A 20577-nucleotide genomic window follows, 5' to 3' on the forward strand; every position below is an offset into this window, starting at 1 on the left:
ATATCTGTGTAAACTGCTCCTTAGTTAAACAGTGACAGACCTATTCCTGACAACAATCTTCTTTAGCATCTCTCTGATTCAAGCTTAGATTTCACAGTAGCTGCATAAGAACAATTATAAGTGACCCTGCTTCTTTCTTAATGTATGTTATATTTTTCAAACGATTCAGCAAATCCCATCGTTTTAAATAGGAAATTCTTTAAAGATACACAAAAACAATCCATAAAACTGACTAAAAATTCTTCTACTGATGCCAGTTTGTATTTGTCCTTGTTATTTGCATTTCACTTTATCGGTTGTATCTTTTGTTCACTTCCCCTTCAAAAAAACCACAGCAAGCAAAGACTAAAAAGACTTCCTGTAGCACCTCAAACTCCTCATGTAATCTGAACCACCTTCATTTAAACATTCTTCACACTTATATCACACATATGGTATATGGCTATTGAAGATTACAGCTAAGATTATTGCAAGTTTTGCATTTCAGCTGTGCCTGAAATTAGTGGCAGGCAGAGGGGAACAGCCGGATAGGTAAAGGGTTAGGTGGATTAGAGTGGTAGACTTAAAGAGGAACATTTGAGAAAGGGGATATTTTGGGGCTTTACTTTTGTTACATCTGCAGGAAACAAATACAGTATGCTGGAATCAGAACAAGAGAAAGAGTTTAGAGCTGACAATGAGAGAAGAGCAATAGTCGTCAGAAATTATTGCAATTGTTCCACAAACAAGATGCACCAGAGCACACAGGCTCTGCAGCTGAATCAAAAGCCCCTCTGAGAACAATATGAGAGCCTCTCTACAAAGATTAATAAGAAGCAGGGGGCATTCCTTCCCTTAACTGCAAACAGGGTGTGAGAAGGAGAAGTGGAGGTAGGGATTACTACTCTATCTGCAACAAGTATGGCCATCTCCCTACCATGGCTGCTGTTAAGAAGACAATTATTTATACTGCTATGGTAGCAATTGTAGCAACTGGTATGTACTCACCCTGGCATCGCTATTGGCTGGTCTTGGCCCATGGCTGAATGCCTGTGCTGGGTCTTTGTGGTAGACCTTCAGACAGGAGTGGTCTGTGATGTTCCTGAGGGGAGAAGAGGTGTCAAGTGGTAAGAAGGCAGCCCAGTTATCACAGTCAGACAGCGCCTTTGCCTTCCTCAGCATGGATCTCTGTAGCCCTGTTAAGGGTATATTCCCTGACAGAAGCTCTGAACTGACACATAAAAGTTCTCTGTTGTGTGACATTTCCTCTAAATCTCAAAAGTCCACAAAAATAACATGAGAGAGAATCTGTTCTTTCTTTTGTACAGTTCCTCCTTCTCCCACTCTCACTGTGGTGTTGTACCCTGGACACCTGCACCAATCTCAAGGAAGCACGAGACAATTTTTTTACAGCTCTGATAACGAATTAGTCATAAAGTACACACTGTTCTTGAGTGCTCTGGAGACCAAGGGAAAAAGTTGCTTGTGCCTTTAATCGTATATTTTTTTCCAGCATAACAACTAGAACCAATAGATGTAAAGTCTCTGCACAGAATCTCCTGCATTATTAATAAAACATGCAGGTGAATACAGAACAAGGTAGAAGAAAACATAAAAACAGTGAGCTTGTATGTGTGTTTGTTTGCATGTAAACTGTATACACAACTAGCATACTACTCTTTGGATACTACACTGTGCAAAAGTAGAGAAGTGCATAAAAAGACAAAGCTTGCTCAAACTTTCCAGAGTCAAACTTCCAGTAGAGAGAGGGCAACAGGCAGGAAAGTCATCGAAGTACAAGTGTGCTCTTCAGTTTGTTTGGATACATTACAGACATTTTGCTTTAGGGCTTCATCTCCACATAACTCTCTTCCTTCGCAGTTTTAATATGGAGGGAAAAGGAAGTGAGAAGCTTTCCTGGGCAGTGATGCTTTCTGAGCAGGGGAAGTTTAGAAAGGAAGTGTTCAGGGAAAGGAAAAAGAAAATATTTTCAGAGGAAGAGACCGTGGAGCAATATGAACCTTGAACATCCTGTTAACCTTAAACTGACGAACCACAATATGTTCTGTCCAGTACTTATCCCCGGTCTGTGTCTCTGTATTCATGTTCATCACACAAAAAAACATGGATCTTTACCTGACATCAGCAAGCTCGTAGTACATATTCCTCATATCGTCTTTGACATAGACGGCAACGCTAGGGGACTCCAACATCTTCATGGTGAGCTGCTGTGGGAAGGCACCAACAAACAGAGCTCTGATCGTGTCAATACTGGTGATCTCATTAGGCATGCGAATCTGTTTGGTCTCATCACCGTACTGCAGGTACAGCACTCCTACAAAGAGAAAGTAAGGAAACAGGAAGAAAGACAGTTTTGTTTCTTTCCCAGGAAACAGTTCCACAGTTCAATCAAGAAGTTCAATCTGCCTTGCAGAATTAATCTGATAATGCAAACATAAAGCAGCAGCTTAACAGGAAAAAGCTTACTATTACAAACGACTGTATATCATTTACAGTACATGAAGTACTGACTAAGAAGTGCAGTGAGTGATTGCTATGAACATAATTTTTGATTTTTGATCTTTTAGGATTAACATAAGAGCAACAATCAATGCAAAACCAGATCTGGTTAAACAGGTATGTTAATTGCAGTCTGGATGACTAAGTAAAAATCTCCCTTTCTGGTGTCACTCTGTATCTACATTCATCCCACACTGCAATGTCAGGTCATGGCTACCTGGACCACATTAAAATTCTCAAAAATCTATTTTTCCCCTGATGCACAATTCATATGGTTTAAACCCCACCAACTGACATAAATAAAAAGTTTCATCCTCTTCATCTCTTCATGAATATGTAGACAGCTAATTGGCGTATGTCCTTTAAAGCCATCATTTGCAGGTTTAGAAAACATCACTCTGACTTTTGAATTGGGCTTCACAATGAATGTTCACCCTCAACTGTACCACAAAGGATATCAAAACCCTTCAATTATTAGAATCTTTTCTGGGGTGTGTGGTTTCCTGATTTGCATTTGTTGCATATTTGCAAAATATGAGGTTTGGTACCAAACATATAATCTGACTCCTGTTACATATTTGTGCACAGCATGGTGTATAGTCAAAACGAACTGACTATTTACTGGAGCCTTAGAAAGTAAGTTAGGGCAGAAGTATGGGACAGTAGCAGTACTGTGGAATAGCACAACTTCTGCATCAAAGAATGAAACCTCTGATCCCTGGGTGTGGCTTCTGTTCTGTGTTTTAGAAAAACAGATGTCTGTCCCACAAAATTTATGGGCATGCCTACAATGCACTTGTATAAACAATGCTAGGGAAAAATAAAATCACATTTTTATTTTGAGACTTTTGATTCAGTGCTTCAAACAGCATTATACTGCATTGGAAAAGGGCAGTAATAGAACACGTATCAAAAGAATAAAAAGGAGTTAAGGCAGTTTATGTTACGCTCTAAATTAGTTATATCATTTTCAACGAGAACTTTCTCAAAAGTCACTTTTCATGAACTGCTATGACATAAGACTTGTTGAGACACAAGACTTGTAAATTAGTCATTTTAAAGTCACGTTTGCCTGTTTTAAGGAAAGGGAGTTATGGTTTTACTTGGTGTAAACCCATAAAAGGGCCGAGCCAGTAAAAGCTACCAGATGTTGGTGAAATATTATACAAGATCCTACATGTTCCCTGAGACAGAGTGAGAACGAGAGGGGGCAAATCCAGGAAATAAAATTGCTGAGTTTATCCTTTGCGTTTTCTGGTCTGTCTGGTTTCCTGGGTAGTAATAAATTAACAATGTGCCCATTTGCAGAATAACTTCATCTGTCCCCCGAGAGTTATGTTAACCACCGGCTAACTTTCCTCCAGATGTTAGCAGGTAGACCAAATGTGTGTGATGACAAAGCACCATTGATCGAGCATGCCACATGACCATTTGAAATCTTTAACATCAGTTTTATTTGCTGCTACAAAGTTGAATAGCTTGGTTCTAACAAAGACTTGTGTTACATTCCTGAGCGCCTGGTTTCTCTCAGAATTGGAAACAAATGGCCAGCGGGTTTCCTGACCAAATGGGTACAGCACAGCAGACTGTTAGAGCTTTAAAACGGTTTTACACATCTCGTCAGAGAAAAACAAAAGTTTAAACTAAGCGAAATCAAGAATAAACATTATTCTGTCCATTGATTTGCGAGTTTGAAATACAAGACACAAGCTGAAAAATACTGTGTTGGAACCACAGAATTAATTGTGAGGAAACACAGCTCAATTTGATGCCACACATAGTGAATATGATACTCACATTAGGGGTTTTAAGGATTTTCTGTTTTCTGCTGATTCTTAAGATGCTCTGGAGACCACACGACAACTCCTACAGTACGAGCTGATGATACTAAGCTCCAGGAAGAAACCCCAAATGTCCGTTGGGACCTAGTGAAGTGTGTGTGTGTGTGTGTGTGTGTTTGTGTGTGAGTGTGTGAGAGAGACTGTGGGAGGGACAATGTAGTAAAGTGGTGCCCCTTTTACTCTCCTCCCCCTTTATCACACCATAACCCCCCACTGTCCTACCACTTTGTTCTGATCTTTCTGAGGCACATTTGTATATATGATTGTGTGTGTACGTGCATGTACAGTATGTGTGGTAAAACTAATTAGTTATTCTTGGGTTTTGCATTTCTGCTTCTCAAGCAAAGCAAGAGAAGCTATTGGAACTGAATAGCGTGGACGCCGTATAGTTTCATTCATTTTCACTCTAGTCAAAAGGTGTGGCACACTGCTTTGCATTTATCCAGCAGCAGATGCCATGCTGATTGTGAGCTTCCTCTGAATAGTATCTGACTGAAAAAAAAAACTGCACACTTGTCTGAGGACTTCTCAAACTCTTTCCAATGGTCTCACCCTAATTCTGAATTCTGAATATGGATGCAAAATAAAGCAGCATATTGAATTGATAAGACAACCTATTTCTAATCCTGTCAATAACAGGATGGCATATTATGAATGGATTTCCTAATCTTTCAGTACAGAGGAAATAAATTCTAACTAAAAGTGAGTGAGCTGTAAGCTAAGTTGGAGATGGAGGAGGAGAGAAGAGCAGAAGATACATGGAGTGTGGAGGAAATTCTTGGACTGTCAAGATGAAACCGTGAAATGATGGTGTGCTTAGAGGCTATTTCAGGGAGTTTTGCAGAGTTATGCAAAATGTTGACTATCAAACTGGATTAATGTCAGTTCACCGTCACCCCAGGGTATTCACACAGTTCTAAAATGTAAAATGTAAGGTAGACCTTTTACCCTCAATATGTTCTTTAATATATCGCATAAAATAATTTCTCTGTAGCAAAATAATGCCCATTCGGGAATTTCATGACAAACAGATTTACAAGAGAGTTGATTGCATTTTTGTCAACAACAAGCAAGAAAGCCTAGTCCAGATATGAGGAAATATTTTCAACTGACTGAACTGAACAACATAAACACCTATTCCCCCCATGTACCTAGTGAGCGATCCTTTGTCTGGTTGGTTGAGCGCACTACTGGCAGACTGGCACGAACCCGGCTGCCACGGGTAAAAGCTGTGGGTGACTCGGCCTCGGACATGGCGTCCAACGACTCCTGGGAAGCCAGGGATAGGTGGTCAGCCTGGTCACTGACGCTGTGTTGGGAACGGGGGCTGTGCTTTGGGCTTCTGCTCTGGAGATAGAAGAACACGAACACATGATAGCGTAAGGGTGAGATCACGGACACAGTGTACATGCATGTATTTATTTTCTGGAAAGGACATAAAGTTTTTTAATATTGTACTTCGAGATATTGTGTATGTGGTTAGAAAACAATACAGTATCTTTGACTCTGATAATGTCAAGTATGTTATGGGTCACACATGTTCATTGGCAACTTCAAATAAGTGTCTCTGATGTTGACTTGAAGATTGATTGCAGCACAACAACCATATAAACCAAAAAAAAGCATCACTCATGCAAATAAGAAGTGATAATGCTGTGTGTCACAGATGCATGCTCACACATCTAACACCACTCAGTACTGCCCACAAGCACATCACAGCACTAACTTATCAAGCATGAGCAAGCTTCCAATCAGCTTTCAGGTACAGTACCTGCATAAACTAAAACCTAATTTTCATCTAATTATGAATAGAAGTTATGAGAAAAGAAGTTTTCAAACAGTTCAAAGCATAAGGGCACACTCGTGGAGGTCAGAGATCAACAATGTTAGGTCTGCAGAGGAAGAATGTCCTTTTATTCACTGATTATGGATCAGGACTTGTGTACCCAAAATGTCCGTGAAGATTAGGTGACTATTTGCTACAGATTTGCATGATGCGGCGTTCTCCAGCTGCAGCTATGATCAGATGTAGTGTGACATGACTACAGAGACAGTGAGCTATTATGTGGTGCTCCAATGTGATCTGTTCCTCAGGAACAAGGCGGGACTATAACTGAAGGGTTAGTGGACACAGGGCTCTGCATGAAATGCTTTTCTTCCCTGACAGACACAGGGCTGTAGCTCTAATGAAGCTGAAGACAGAAGGTCAGGTCCAACAGGTTATCCTTAACACACTGCATGCACATGCTAGTGCTTCTCTCAAACACATACACGTACAGACAAATAAAGAATTTAGGCTTTTTATATTAAGTGCAGTTGACATTTGTGAGAGCTTTCATGGCCAGAACTGGTTTAGCCTGGCAGCTAAGTGTGCTTGGCAAGCACAGACAGGGCAGATGCTAAGAGACATGGGGGCACAAGGGTTGGGAACACGGTCGCACAGCAAATGTTACTGAGGATTCAAACGTAGCCACACACACACACACACACACTAACAGACACACATAATGGCATGATGCAGATAAGATAAAAGGGTGACTAACTCTGTGGGGCAATTGGATTTTCATCAAGTACCCCTGAATGTCAAGCTCAGAGTGAAGGGAGGAAAGCATGCCCTGTAAAGACTGAGGAGAGAAAAGAGGAGAACAGAAGAAAACATAAAAAAAACAAATGGCTAAGAAATGCCAGTGGGAGGGTGAGATGGAAAAAGAAATGGTCAACGCAAAACAGAGAGACCATGGAAACAAATCAATTTCAACAGTGGACCAAAGAAACAGAGAGGCTAAAAGGAGAACCTAAGATATATTTAACACAATCTAAAAGATTATTTAGTTCAAAACTACTTACCGATTTTTACGTGCTTACTTCAGCTCAAATGCTGACATGGAAAGCCTAGAGACTCAACGACTTAATAATATCTCCAATTACATTGATTGGCATCATTAATATAAAACAGAGCCTTGTCATCCCCATCCCTGTTGCATTCATGGATGTGATATTTACTGAGTGCTGATGAGTGTGTTGTACACTTTCACAGCAGGCTGACAGCAGGCAAAACTACTGTCATCACTCTTCTGCTGTAGTTCCATTAAATTACACTATAAGGCTGCACCACCCAGGGATTAAAAATACAAGAATAAAAATGTGCTTTCATGCTGCTAACACATGACAATAGTCACCATTTAGAACAGAGAGGGCACATGGAGCTGACATGTGACCTGAAACCACACATGTATGAGGAAATTTGATCTCAACACTGAATGATGTATGAGTGCGGTGGCTGGGTACAAAAAGCTCTCCTATAATACTGTTTTATCTACTGTGCCACCCTTGGAAATGTTTATTCGTTGATTTCCTTCATCATCCGTAGGTAGCAATTTTGTCAGAGTGCAGGACAAACCATTATTTTCTGAAACATTCAAACTTTAATCTCTTTATAATATTTAGTTATATAATGAGTGTATTGTATAGCTAGTATGAAAAGGATGCAAATGATGTAAACTGTAAACTGGCTATCACAGAGAGCTGTCAATAACTACTTAATCACACTTAGTTGGAATTATTACTTAGCTACACAAAATGGTCATATCATGTTATGATATGTGTGATAAGTGTGAAATACAATATTTGCCTATTGCATTTTGCCAAACCACTGACATGTTATAAGCTAATGTGTGAAATAACATTAACAGAAAGGAAAGATAATCAAGATAGCTAATCGAACAAGTATGATATATATATTTCACTAACATTATAGTTGCCATAAGCTACTGGTCATATCAGGCTGTAGCAGCAAAACCCTTCAATATACAGACATTATATGGTTCATCCTTTTTCTTTTTCTTGTCCTTTCTTTTCTCCATGTTCAGTTTTATTGCTGCACCAGTTCTGTGCGTGCTACGCTGGTGTATTATATAGTGCCCGCAGATATACTGCACTGAGTAACTGGGCACTATAGACTGTGTCTGGACATGGATGACCTGACAGCTCCCCAGACATGAATCCACTCCAGTTGATAACTGATGATCGCTGCTTGCAACCTTCTATGCTCAGAACATAAATCTTAATCCCTGCCCCCTCCATTGTTAGTAATTGGTACATGAATCAAACTAAAAATTCACAGTAGGCTACAAATTGAATAAATTTCCAAAGTGTAATTTTTATTTTAGATAAAAATTGTGGCATCAGATTTTTAGGGTTTGAGTCTGGGCAACAAAAAGTGTGATTCCTCTCTCTGTTGTCTCTTTATTTCTTATCTGTGTCTGTATATGGGGCTTACTGTAAAAGTTGCAATTAACAAAACTACCCAAACCAAAAGAAAATAAATGTTTGTTCAAAATGTGTTATAAAAAATGGGATAGCCTGCTGCTCTATAGCCAGTAATGCCTGAAACCTGCTACATGCAGCAATTTGTGTGCAAACTCCTTAATTTCAATGGAATTATAGAGGGTGTTTATCATTTTACATGTGTTTACATCTGCAAACATCTGTCAAATTTATATAGATCATAGCAACAGATTAAATATGACAGCGAAAACATTCCACAGCAGGGAAAAGTCATTAAAGCAATTGCATGTGAAAATGGAAGAAATTGTAAATGAGACCTTCTGCCTCTCTGTGGAAAGGGATAATTAAGTTAAACCACTCAACAACAGTCCTCATCTGACTAATGACATATCCTCTTTGAAGGTCAAGATTTTAGTCCAGATGAACTACTCTGTCTCTATCCCACACTGTTTCTTATGCGTGCACGCATGCAGAAATCATGGTCCTGACATTGGCTACATATAATATTACTGAAATGCCTTGTATCAATAGCCACTTCCTTTCCAGGCTAACTACTTCCTGCTTCCCAGATGTGAAAACCACAGGCCAAGTGCAGATCAGCACTGTAAAACCCGCTTCAACCCGCTCACACCTACAGTACATTCCACACCAGTGATTTTCCCTGCGTCAATCAAAAACATACAGACTGTAGTTCTGATTTTTTGGCAGTGAATCCCTCTGTACACCATATTTGCTCTGACAGCTGTGATGGATATGAAACTGAGACAGTGACATTAGCTTATTCGCATATGACAAGTTTACCCTCTGGGTGGTGGTGCAGCCGCTTTCAGTGGACTGTTATTATGAGACATGTCAGACCCCAATGATTTGAGTTTGTTTGACCAGGTCTAGAAATATCTTAGTGGAATTTACGTCATCTAAATATTCATGTTGTGCAACTCAGAATACAAAGTACTTGTTCTGAGCAAACCTTTTCCTGAGGCTGTATGGCACTTAGTCACAAAGGCACTACAATATGTATCTTAAGATTTCTAATTGTCCTGAGCAATGCTTAGAGGAGCTCCACATTAGATGGATGTCAAGTGTAAGTGCAATAATAAGGCAAACAACCATGCTTACAATAAAAATAGACACAATGAAAGTAGTTCAAGTGCTGTCAGTGTTGTGTGTGTGTGTGTGTGTGTGTGTGTGTGTTTGAAAGAGAGAAAGCGGGATATAAAGAGAGAATGTGTGCGTGCATGAGTAAATCAGGCTATTGTTCCAGAAAATCTGACCCAAACCCAGGACATCCTGAAAACATTTATGCAACACTGACCTGACTAACAGTATGTGGTCACTAGAAAGAAATCTCAGGTCTGTGTTTGTGTCTGCCATCCGAAAATCTAATATTAAAATGTTATAGGTCAGTGCAGTTTATTTGATAATCTCTGTCATTCTCTCTTATAATGCCAACATTACATTTCATATTATATTTGCAACCTGAAGTGAATTCATGTACAATATGAGCACTTTTCAGTGTTACCTGTCAGCTGTATTGAATATTGCAGGCCCATTTTCAAATTGAAGGTACAGTGCTGCATGATTTCACAAAGCAGAGCAGATTATATCATGTGGCCCCTGTTTTAGCTCCTGAAAGACAAGCTGACATGTGGAGCCAAGAAGGAGCGATTAAAGTAAATTATGATTGTTAAGTATAATGGCACCTCCCATCAGAAGCCTGCTGTGTCCCTCAAGATTAAAGTATAGACGTAGAATCAAAAACTGCCAGAGCATGCTGTACCACACCTGCTGTGAGTCTACATAAAGCCCACTCACTGGTGACTACTTTCTTATTTAATGAAAAGAGTTGGAATTACAACAGCTTTCTCATAAAATGGTCTGGTTTCACCTTTAAAAAAGCAGCAAATGTCATCATGTCAGTCTTTTTCACCTTTATGCTGCAGAATTTTGGAGTTCTATGACAAATGATACGCTACAACTGAGAACAGCCACAAAGACATCATATATACCAGGTATGTATTTATCTACAAGTGTCCTTCTACAGTAGAATGCATTTACGGATGATCTCAAATAGGGTGAACACACACAGGTAACCAGAGAAATAAGCTACAAGCTGTGCGGCTTTTAAACACAACCCCAGCACTGTAAGCACAGCTTTCCACTTAAGATGCTAATTTGGCTTGGCTCAGGGGAGCGAATATAGAACTAACTGTACTTACCTGGCCTGACGTGTATGGCAAACACATAAACAGACTATTCAGATAATTCTGCAGACTGTTAACCTTAACTTTTCTCCTTCTGACACATTATTCTACTTAAAGCATTAAATCTGGCAAACCTAATGTTCTGACTTAAATAAGATGCTTTTAGTGCTCTTTGGGAAAAAAAACACTGGATCGATACTGCCGTTGCTCTCTCATCAGATATTCTCTCTGAAAGACTCAAATGTGTCAAAAAAGTACAACAAAGGACAGAAAAAAAAAGAAGAAAAAAAACTCAAGTTCATTAAAAGAGGTAGTTCTACATAACTCTGAGACACAAAGCCCTAATCAATCAGCTGTCCATGGACCAACCATCACCCATTGTCTCCTAATGACATTATACCAAAATTCCCTTGTCATCTATTCCAATTCATTGCGATCACGTCCCGCTCTCGCTCCATCCTTTGATGCATTCCTCCTCTAATCCTTTCATTTAAAACCCCAGATGACCTTTTAGTGATGGGTTAGCTTGTTAATTAGGGTGTTAAAAGCAGATGACTTTACAGTATTCACAGTAAAAAGCTGATTGTGTGCAGAATTTGTGGCTTTTCAAGACCTGCTATTTACAAGTTTAATATCAAAAGATCATGCCAGAAATCTACAGGCAAACATTAACCACAACTGTCACAATCTCATTAATAAAACATTACCTTGGTAAGTAAAGTATAATCCAGCAGAGTGGTCAGTCAGAGTGCAGATGAAGTGCATAATCTCAAAGGAAACAATACTGTGGCTACTGACCCGGGTGCAGAAAGGAGGCAAGACTATCTCTTCTAGTGCCACTTTGAACAACTGAGTCACACCGTCCAATTGATTTCCTCCTCATACATACATAAGTAAGTCAGGGTTATCACCAGCAGACATCAACCCTTCCTCTGAGGGAGCAAAGCCATAGAAGTCAAATTAGTTTTACCATCAGATTCATCAACCAGTGCGAATTTATGGAGCAGAAAAAAAACGGTCTTAAGTTGGTTCTACTGAGCTGGGTTTAAAAGCTGACTCATTGTGGTCAGATGTAAAAAGCATTTATGTCATGTGCAAAATAATTTAAAAACATTTTAAGCAACAACCATGTTGTAAATAATCTTCTAAAGCATATTTACCATATTAGACTGGTGGCGAGCTCTTTCCAGCAGAAATTTCCATGCAAAACTAAAACAAAAGATATTTCCTCTACTTTATTTTATCTGTGGTAACACTTGCACTGTGCAGCTGCCTTGTCCTGCTCCTTTCCCTTTTTGCTCTTTCTCACAAATGGCACCACCTCCGTACAACACACACACGTCCTCAACGACACAATACAAATACACACAATCCACACCCAGCTGACAGCACTGATAGTCTTTTTTTTTTTTTTTTTTTTGCATTTGAGCACCATTGTGAGAGAGACAGACTTCGTGTCGTGAATCCTGGCATTCAAATATTTCTTAATTGCAGGCTATTATAGTAGTCTGCATGTAAAAATCTGAACCCTGCAACAGCCTTAAAAGTTCCATTAAAAATGAAAACTTTCACCTTTAATATTAAAACCACAGCTTCAACACTAATCCCCTTATCCAATCACAGTTTCCATCTTACTTCCCTGAAGTTAAGACATAAAGATGAGATTTTGTAATAATGAGTCCTGGTATGATTTGCAATATGTTGTTGCTAAGAATACAGTTTTATCATCAAAGTGCTGGGTTATGGTTTTTAGTGTTGCAGTCAACACAAGGTGTTACATAAGATTACAGGTCCAGACTTAGACCAGTACTGGCAGATCATTTACTAGTTTTGAATGCAATGGTTTACACACACCTATGAGCACACGCACATAAAGTCTTTATTCTTTTTCCCTCTCACTCACTCATCATCTCTTACTGAACAAATACATGCAAAGTATTTGCTTACGGGGCTGCAGTTTTAGGATCTGTTCAGGCTTGCTCTTTAATATGGCTTCATCAAAAGCTAGATACATTTTACAGCTCAGAACACTAACAGGATCACATAAAAACACGTGTTTGAATAATTCTCCCACACCCTCCCCACAATGTGAGTATGTAAAAGTAAAGTTTCAGTCCTCACAGGGCACACACATGCACACACACAGTTTGTATAGCTATCTTAGTGAGGACACTGACTGACATAAGGTGTTCCCCAGCCCCTAAGCCTACCATTAGCAGCTAAAATCCTAATCTTAACCTAAACCTGATCCTAGGGCTGGGTGATAGGGAAAATAAATCTTATTACAATAATTTTTTTCATATCAGTTGATATCGCTATAAATCACAATATAAACCACAGCACTATTTCAGTCAAACTTAAAGGTTCCTGTTTACTTCCTAAGTGAACTGTAAAGATACTCGTTTTTTTTCTGAAAATTTAACATGGAAAACATAGTACATTACACAACTGTATTTCAAATAAATAAATAGTTATATATATATAATAAACCACAATCTTTAATCTGAAAAGTGAAAAGTGTTACAGGAGAACACACTAAATTTGGTCAACCCCTAGATAAAACAAAATCATATTTCTTATATCTTGAATCTACAACTAAAATACTGTTTTACAGTAGCACAGAAACTAAATCCTTTGGTCATTCCCAAATAAATAAACTAGGTCTGTTGTTGTACAGTACATATACCGCTCTTGCTCTATGGGACCACCAATATTTGGGACTGTAAAATCTTGCATTTTATGCACACTACAGGATGGCACTTGTTTAGGGGGTAAAAAAAAGGTTAGCGGCATTAGCTATTTTTAGTGGAACATTTGTATATTCTTGTCATACATCTATATTTTGTAATGCATGTAACTCTTCTTATTGTCAGACTTTAAATATTTGAAATACCTTCACACTACTAGAGTCCTCAGACCCTCGCTCTAAACAGTGCTCTCGTCTATTGAGCCCTGGGCTGTGTCTGTTTTGGTGTTCTGATTGTTAACGTCAACACTCGAGTCATCCTCAACATTTTCTGTTCTGGGCTGTTCTTTTTTTTTTTTTAAATCAGGCCCCCACTCCTGACATACTGGCTTACACAGCGTCAGCAGCCAAAATATCAGCATGTGAGCTGCACCTCCACACTCTGTGCTGTGTGCATCAACCTAACTGACATGCTCTAACTCTCTTCCAACCACAATTGATTCAGCATGACACTATTTTCATTAGCATTGGCTGTTCATGCCTCGTGTCAAAACAATGACAGACTGAGTTGTTAGAACAAAGTTATATTACAACATAAAATTCAATATTTGACACAGCCCTACCTGATGCTAACTTCAGCCCTAAAACCATCATTTGAAGTTGAGATGACCAGCTAAATTGTCCTCACAATGATAGTATTGAAGAAAAATGTGTCCACACATTGTAAAAAAAGACATCCACACACACAGCTACACAGAGATTCCTGCATTGTGAAACACAAAGAGATCACCCATCCTTAAACACACAGTGGACAAAGCCATCCTCACATTTCGGACAGACCATTTATTTGACACGTCCTCACACGAACCTGCTCTGTCTCCAGAGAGCATCTCTCCAGTGTTGAAATACAGGAGCTTCCAGCTCTAAATCGAGCCTCTCTGGGTGTATATCTGAGAATGTGTGATGTATGTGTGGTGCTGTGGTCACACAGACAAAGAGTTTTCTTCTTCCCAGAGAAATCAGAGACATCCTCTACAGGATATGACATATTAAAATTCACATAACCAGTTTCTTCTTTTACATTCAACTATAAATCTTTGCTAATTTCAAATCGTAGTATTTCAAGTGTCGAGTTTCCCTTTTGTCCCATGAATCCTGCCCTGATAATAGCTTTGCCATTTATGCCTAATTAACAAGTCACAGAGGACCACATATTCTTTTTCACTTAGCCCAAGATTTATTTATTTATATACCTGCACTCCCAGAAGACAGTTTGTGTGGCTGTGTGGGGTTAGAAAAAAAAAAAAAAAAAATCAGATCATCATTTATGATCTGAAGTTTTCATTAAGCTTGACAGAACTGTATCCAGTGTTTGTGCTTTTCCTGACAGTGAATAAATGTCAGGAACTAATACTACACACTACTTAGGGGTAAACACTATCAGCCTGAAAGTTAAATTGAGGTTATTTGATATACTTCATCTGTCATGCTTTTTTTTAAAAAATTATTTTATTATTACTGTCTGCTGCTTTTTCTACTTAATCACTAGTAGCAACATGCATTTTCCTCATTACTCGCTTATAAAGCCGGTGACCTGTAGTAACCTTCTGGAAACATAATAAGAAACACTGTTCACACACACAGACCCAGCCTCTGAGCGCTGTATGACTCATCAGTCATATGTGATAAATAATGAAACCCCCAGCTCTCACTGTCAATAAACAACAGTGCTCACTGATGCTAAATGGGACCTGTTTCATTAACTACCATGCTAAAACCAACTGTATACAACTGCAACATAGTAAAAGCTGAGGTGTGAATATTTGTAGATGTAAAACATGAGTCATTATTGAGGTGAGTACGGTGTCAACCTGAGGAGGAGGTGCTATGATAAACTGCAGCATGTGCTCCACTTCTGTCCAACAGTCAAATTTATCACTATTTCCATTAGCTGCTGAGGCCTGAAATGTACACTTGCACACTTACTTGTATTCCAGGTGTTCCCTACCACTGATGCAATCTTGTTTAGTAAAAGAAAAACACTTGCGCAATCTTGTTTCTTCATTTGAAATTGTTCTTGAATATGATATGCTGTTGCTGAAAATAATATTTCTAGGGTTCATGCCAAGTTGCTGCCATGATTTTCTCTATCCCACACCTGTGATCCACCCCTTTATGTCTACTGAAAAAGCCAACTGGTAATAAAGCCCAGGAGATCAAAATACGGATTGAGCCAGATGCTTGAAGCTGACCCTGTCAGTAGTAAAATCATGCTGACGTGTCTCTGACTTGCCTTTTGAAGTTAGATTCTACCTTATTTGGCAGAAGGTAGAATCCAGATGTTGGGCTCCATGCAAAGACTTGCAAGGCAATGGTACCCATTTATAAAACAATGGCAAGTGCCCTTCTTGCTGGATTCCTAATTGGCTCTGGGGTCATAAAGCTTAGAATCATAGTAATCTAGTCTTCTAGTCTGAATCTACTGTGCTGTAGTATTCTGTCTTAGCACATGGCTGGCGAGTCTAGACGGGGACTGAAAATAGAAAATGAATTAAACACTGAACATCACATGATAAGTGACTACATAAATCTGAGTTTAATTCATTTCCTGATGAATAGTTAAATTTCCTGTTCAAAAATGTGATGAAGCTACACAGGCTGTCACTTTCGTATTAACAAGTGGTATTATATGCACAGCAACTTGTTTAATGTAGCGTTGTAAAAACTGTCTCAGACCTTTCACCTCCAATCTCTGTAAACATGTCCAGAAATGACATCTTGCCTATTGAGTCTTGGAAAAAACAACACAGTATTAGTGAAGGTAAATCTCACTGTTATTGTTAACTTAAACCTGGGCTAATACTGCTCTGTTTTGCTGCAGAAGAGTGCACTAAAAGGGCTCAGACCTGATTAGCTGGTCTGATTAACACACTGGCATTGTGTTTGAGACAGTGCAAAATTCTGCCTGGCTTGGCTCATTATCAGCAGTGATTAGAGGCAGGTTCATCAGGGCCTTATGTCAGACCAGCTTAACCTCCCCCACTTCAAAAATTCAGGATTAGACACAGCCTTGACGTCACAACCTGGACCACTTGTTCTCTCACTTGGGGGGCTGCACCCCACCAGCCAAAACCTCCACCACATAACTCACGGTAACTGGCAGGTCTACGCATGCCTGTCATTAGACTTGTGCTTCTTCTTTGTGTTACTGACCACAGTTCTCATAGTGTTGTTTCATGCATATCCATGTGATTTTTAACACATACATGATGACATACAGGCTAAAACAAAGATGCTTTGTGAAAAAATATCCTTGAGTTATTAATCTTTAGTATGTAATATCTGCATGCATACTTGGCAGCCCATCTCTGCTCTTTGATACACTATCATTGCAGGGATACGGTTCCAACAGTGAACAAAGAACTATCCTCATCCTCTCAAACCACCTCTCTATTCTTCTTTTCTGATTATGGTCAGATTTCATGGAACCAGTGTTATCAAGCCGACACTGGTTCTAAGGAGCAAAAGGGGCCCACAGGGAGAAGTATGCGGGGGACTGATCAAATGTTGCAATGACTAAAAAAGACTCGGAGGGGGCATTTACAGAACATTAGCTGTAAATAATGTACTGTAATGTCCTATAATGTCAAATGTGGAGTATTTATATGGCTGTGTTCAACATGGGAGGGGGTAGAAATTCCACACTCCTGGCATTTTATTGCTGTTGATATTATCGCCAAATGCAGCATTTAACTTATATCCTCTGGTCTGTTTTTGCTATACTCACCATCTCTTCTCGTGTGATAGTGATGCATGGGTGTACTTATCAAAGTAGTCATGTCATTTTTGTAAAGCCCTCAATTAAATCAACAACATAATATATAATGTTTATGATTATCATATTTACATTTTATCTGTAGCTTTTTAACTTTGCAATAACGTGTCAACTTGGCAAGCAAAAACATAGTTTACCATGGTGGGCTTGAATTAATTAAAAGCCATCACCACACCATCTTTTTAATCATTATTATGTATGATAATACCAGTGACAAACAGCATGTACTTGTTGCCAGACTTTATTCCTACCAAGCACAACACACACCAGAGAACACACTGAACAAGCAAGCACCAAGAGAAAAGCATGGATCTCTATGCAAATCTGTACTGTGAACTCATTATACAATACTACCTTTACATTTACATTGCCATTCTGCTTATCTGCGTCTTCTGCTTTAGTTTGGTTTGATCAGTTTTGAATGATACTGACATCTCCAGGCACCTGAAGTAACCAGACTCAGATTCTGACTGCTACGGTAAATTGTTAAATGTTAATTGGAGCCATAAAAATACCTGACATCACTATTTTCAAACGTAGCTCATTTAGACACTAAACCACTAGAGTGTGAGCACTGGGAAACAATTTACCCATTTTCAAAATGTTCCCCTGATCTGTGCTCTGGTTAACCAACAGACATACAGACCTACCTGTCTGTCTGTCTGGTGCCCACAGCTGGAGACAGCTGTCCTAACATGGCTGCTCGACCCCGTATAGAAACTCTAAGACTATTCATTCACAGCTCATCACACACAGACATTGTCACACAGGCGGAAGGAGGGAATTTGTTGATGTATGTGCATTTGTGTTCAGTCAAGCGGTTCAGTTTCTGCTCATCAAAGCCCCCAAAAAAGGATGAGAGTAAGGGTGGTGGTCAGGCCAAGGGATGTTAGCTCATCTCCCTTGGGTGGGATCCAGGTCTTTGCAGGCCTGATGAGTATAGTAGGAAATTAAACCATTCGCTTTTGTTGTGGGTTCAAGGATCAACGAGCATGAGGGAAAGAATTGAGGGGTCCCTTATATAGGAATAGTCTGTGCCTATGGGTGGGAGTAATTGTATGGTCATGCTGGGTGGAGATGGGTCATCCGCTCTTCAGACCAGAGTGATATCATCTTCTGAACATCCACTAGACCTTGATAAATCTTGGCCTTTGTAACTCAAAACTCCGGAGATATGTTTTTTTTTTCTCACCTCTGAAGCATGCACTGTTTCCATTAATGTTGCCTTTCCAGTATCGTCGGCACGTTTGTATCTGCGTGAGAACGGTACTTAAGCTTTCCTCTCTCTCACACTCTATCACAGATTTAACAGCCATGTTGTTGTAAACAAAGGTAACCGGTCTCCTTCAATTTGCTCAACTCAGACTTCATTTTACTTCACATGAAAAACAAATGACAAATACATTTTTGTTTTGTTTAAAATTTCAGCAGCTTCTATTAGCAGTGAAACAATTGCTTTCATCTTGACATTCTGAATTACATTCATAAAACATGATCCTCAGTCATGTCAGAAATTTATGTTCACACCAGTCTGTTTTGTGACAGCATCTTGGATCTTCTTCTTGACAAGATCAAAATCACAAACCACTGCTGCTCAAACATCATCCCACACATCTGAATAACATATGAGCGGCTTCGTTTCAAATCAATTTGAAAGTGTCATGTCCTATAAACTGGCAATCAGCACCAGCAGATGATTTATTTCTCTCATCTCAATCCAGTGACACTAAGGGAAACACTTTAAAGGATTTTTATAATCACACAAACCGGAATAAAACATCATGTTTTTATAGTAACTACTCAACCAATAGAAATGCATTGTCAGATAAGTTCCAAAATAAATTCACTATGACCCCAGAGTGACCAGGATGTCAAACACCAGCAATGGAAAATAATCCTCATCATGTAACTTAATATAATCATGCAATACTATGTCTATAGCCAGCAAGGAGCTAGTCATGTGAATATCCACAAAACAGGTGACAGGAAACACATCTCTGACATTACAGCCGATCTAATCACAGAAACAAGGTCACCTCTGAAGTTCACTGGAATGAGCCCATACAAATATACATCTGTTGACATGCCAAGAATTACAGGGTGCAAAGCAACACATAACCAGACACATCAGTGAGATCCAAGTTACAGCTGAGATAATATCAATCTCCACTATGACCTATATTCATTTCAGCTAAAGGTATTCATTGAGCTTTAATGAATGAATGAATAACAGCAACAGTTTAATAATTTGGGGGTATTATGCTGCATAACCATCAACATCATGTCTACAGCGTAAGGTACAACATGTTGTTAATGACCCCTAACTTCCGTCCACAATCGATTATTTGCTTTGCAATTAGAGCTACATGATTGCGTCTCCTTAAAATAACGTGGAACTGCAGACGATTATTTACGGATTGTTTTATTCAAGGATTATTTACAACCCATAACTTGATCGCGATCCACCAAACTTTGCTGGCATATAGCAGACCGCCTATGAGTTGCGCTTTCTTCCTCATTAAACCCCGAGCGCCAAGTTTTGCATTGGCTTCTTGGAAGTTTAACAGCAAAATCGGACACATGTGGGGCTGCATCGCCTGCACGCAGAGACGCATTTCACATTCACAAGAGCCAAATCATCCGTGCAATAAAATCCTCAGAATGCATACAGCTTCAAATGAGCACGGATACAGTGAAAACCTAATAGAAGATGTTTTATATTTTCCGAATTAAAAATAAAAACATACCGTTATTGTCTCTGACCGGTCTTAAAGGTTCCTGTCTGCATAAAAAGTTTAGTTTTATTCCTCTGCGGGCGTCACGTACGGAGAGCCATGCCTGCAGACGGTCCTCAGGTCCATCGCCTATTCAGCAGAGCCGTGCACACAAAGCGCTCTCACAGCTCTCAGCTACTTGGCTCAACCAGGCTCATACACGTAAACTGAGCCTCTCCGGTGCTGACATCACAAGTCACTATGGCAACTCTGACTCCACCCCAGTCCGGAGCTGAACTTACCTGTCCGACTACCTCAAACTCATCACACCTTTTCCCTGAGTGCTGCTTTTAACAACAGAAAAGTTACACACATGAGAATCTGTGTTTGGATTCACTCATAGTTCATAAACACAGGCACATATGTAAACAAAAAGCACACACACAGCATGCAGTAACACTGATGACTGCCAACAGGACAAACTCTGTGAAGGTAAATTCACAGAGTTCAT

At 39.4% G+C, this 20577-nt stretch overlaps 1 protein-coding gene across 20 annotated transcripts in view; it reads right to left on the reverse strand.

Moving 5' to 3' along the window:
* The window catches only part of kiaa1217 (KIAA1217 ortholog), a 99760-nt gene that overhangs the window by 19648 nt on the left and 59535 nt on the right, over window positions 1–20577 (reverse strand). For 14 of the 20 annotated variants that reach the window (XM_026291846.2, XM_026291848.1, XM_026291845.1 and 11 more), the window contains exons 3-6: window positions 6884–6964; window positions 5492–5687; window positions 2116–2314; window positions 988–1081 (exon numbers count right to left, since the gene is read on the reverse strand). In XM_026291846.2, the coding sequence (XP_026147631.1) occupies window positions 988–1081; window positions 2116–2314; window positions 5492–5687; window positions 6884–6964 (570 nt within the window). Of the gene's footprint in view, window positions 1–987; window positions 1082–2115; window positions 2315–4296; window positions 4420–5491; window positions 5688–6883; window positions 6965–11538; window positions 11764–11991; window positions 12149–20099; window positions 20275–20577 lie in introns of those variants that run through there. The other 6 variants (XM_026291841.2, XM_026291840.1, XM_026291852.2 and 3 more) reach the window with 5 other exon arrangements.

Source organism: Mastacembelus armatus, chromosome 20, assembly GCF_900324485.2.
Source record: "Mastacembelus armatus chromosome 20, fMasArm1.2, whole genome shotgun sequence".
Classification (NCBI taxonomy): Eukaryota; Metazoa; Chordata; class Actinopteri; order Synbranchiformes; family Mastacembelidae; genus Mastacembelus; species Mastacembelus armatus.